The sequence below is a fragment of the Rhinopithecus bieti genome, unplaced genomic scaffold (genome assembly GCF_001698545.2).
Source record: "Rhinopithecus bieti isolate Rb0 unplaced genomic scaffold, ASM169854v2 scaffold_24263, whole genome shotgun sequence".
Classification (NCBI taxonomy): Eukaryota; Metazoa; Chordata; class Mammalia; order Primates; family Cercopithecidae; genus Rhinopithecus; species Rhinopithecus bieti.
In genome coordinates this window covers 739,669-740,965 of record NW_016811410.1, presented here as the reverse complement: position 1 = coordinate 740,965, position 1,297 = coordinate 739,669, and the positions used below count along the sequence as shown (strand labels likewise).

At 58.7% G+C, this 1,297-nt stretch overlaps 1 protein-coding gene across 1 annotated transcript in view; it reads right to left on the bottom strand.

Moving 5' to 3' along the window:
• CFAP46 (cilia and flagella associated protein 46) overlaps window positions 1-574 on the bottom strand; it is a 122,997-nt gene extending 122,423 nt beyond the window's left edge. The window contains 1 exon segment of the mRNA XM_017893795.1: window positions 526-574. Within this exon segment, the coding sequence (XP_017749284.1) occupies window positions 526-574 (49 nt within the window).
• Window positions 575-1,297: the final 723 nt, after the last annotated feature.

Genomic DNA, 1,297 nt, shown 5'->3' with positions numbered 1-1,297 from the left:
CTCCCCACCCCTTTTCTCTCTCCCTCCCTCCCTTCCTCCCTCCCTCCCTCCCTCATTCCGTCATTACTTTAACGGGCGGTGATTTGCGCCTGCCGCGGTCCTGGAAGTGCAGCGAGCACAGAAAGTCGCGCCGAGGACATGCGGGCTGCGGGCGTGGAGGGGCCGCCCTGCGGGCGAGCTGAGGCCTGGCAGCGGAGCGGGGCGGGACGAGCAGACGCAGAGCCCGGCCCCCAGGGAGCGGGGAGCGGCGCGGCCACCTGCCTGGCGGGGCTCCCCACCTCCCTCCCAGCCAGGGACCGAATTGGAGACTGGACGGGGCGCGCAGCCCGAGTGCAGGGAAGCCCGAGCCACTGAAGGACTTGGGTCGGCCTGGGGCAGGGAGGGCCCAGGACTCACCCTGGGGTGGGCGCGCTCCAGGAGCTCTAGGGGACGCCCACCTGGGGCAGGCCCACCTGGGAGAGGACCCCTGGGAGAGGCCCACCTGGGAGAGTGGAATTCCACCCGGGAGAGGGCCACCATACCTACATGGGACCAAATAAGCTGCCTTGACATAGTTTTGAAACCTGAACATCATGTTTCTCAGGCTCCTGGAACCCCACCCCGTCTTGAAGTTGGCATCCTCAGATCCCTGCTAAACGACCATATTCCTTCCCAAAGATAGTTCTCAAATGGGCCTTTGTTGGTAAAGACACTCCACACATGGGTAACAGCCTCGATAAAATATTTATCCCCGCAGAGAAAGTATCTCCAAACATAATGTAGTAAGAGATTTCCCAAATCCAAGGGCATTACATATTAAAACTCAGTTTTCTAGTTACACATTAGCCTTAAATATCAAGAGTGTAGCACAAAATTATCACAGAACGCAGGAAAAGGAGATGAGAAAGGCTGCAGATGGGCAGCTGGGTGGATCAGGGCACAGGGCAGGGTACGAAAGGGTCCCCAGCACAGGAGCTTCTGTCCCCGTGGAGTGAGGGGCACCACCCTCCTGGCACGTGGATGTGTGCAGCAATCTGGCACTGCTACGGCCCCGTAGTCCAGGCATTCTTATGGAGACTCCATCAGATCGTGGTGGATGATGCCTGGAGGAGGGTGGGTACAGGGTTGAGAGCTGCAGGTGCTAATCCTGGCTGGTCTCTCTGGTGACCGGCCCCCCTCCAGGAGCCACCAAGCCTCACCTCATTTGAACAAAAGAATCTGCTGCCATCACCCAGGAAATTCCGAGGGTTTTTGGAGCCCTGTGCTGGGTCTTGGGAGCAGAGACCGAATCTATTCATTTCACGTTTTGTCGCCACAT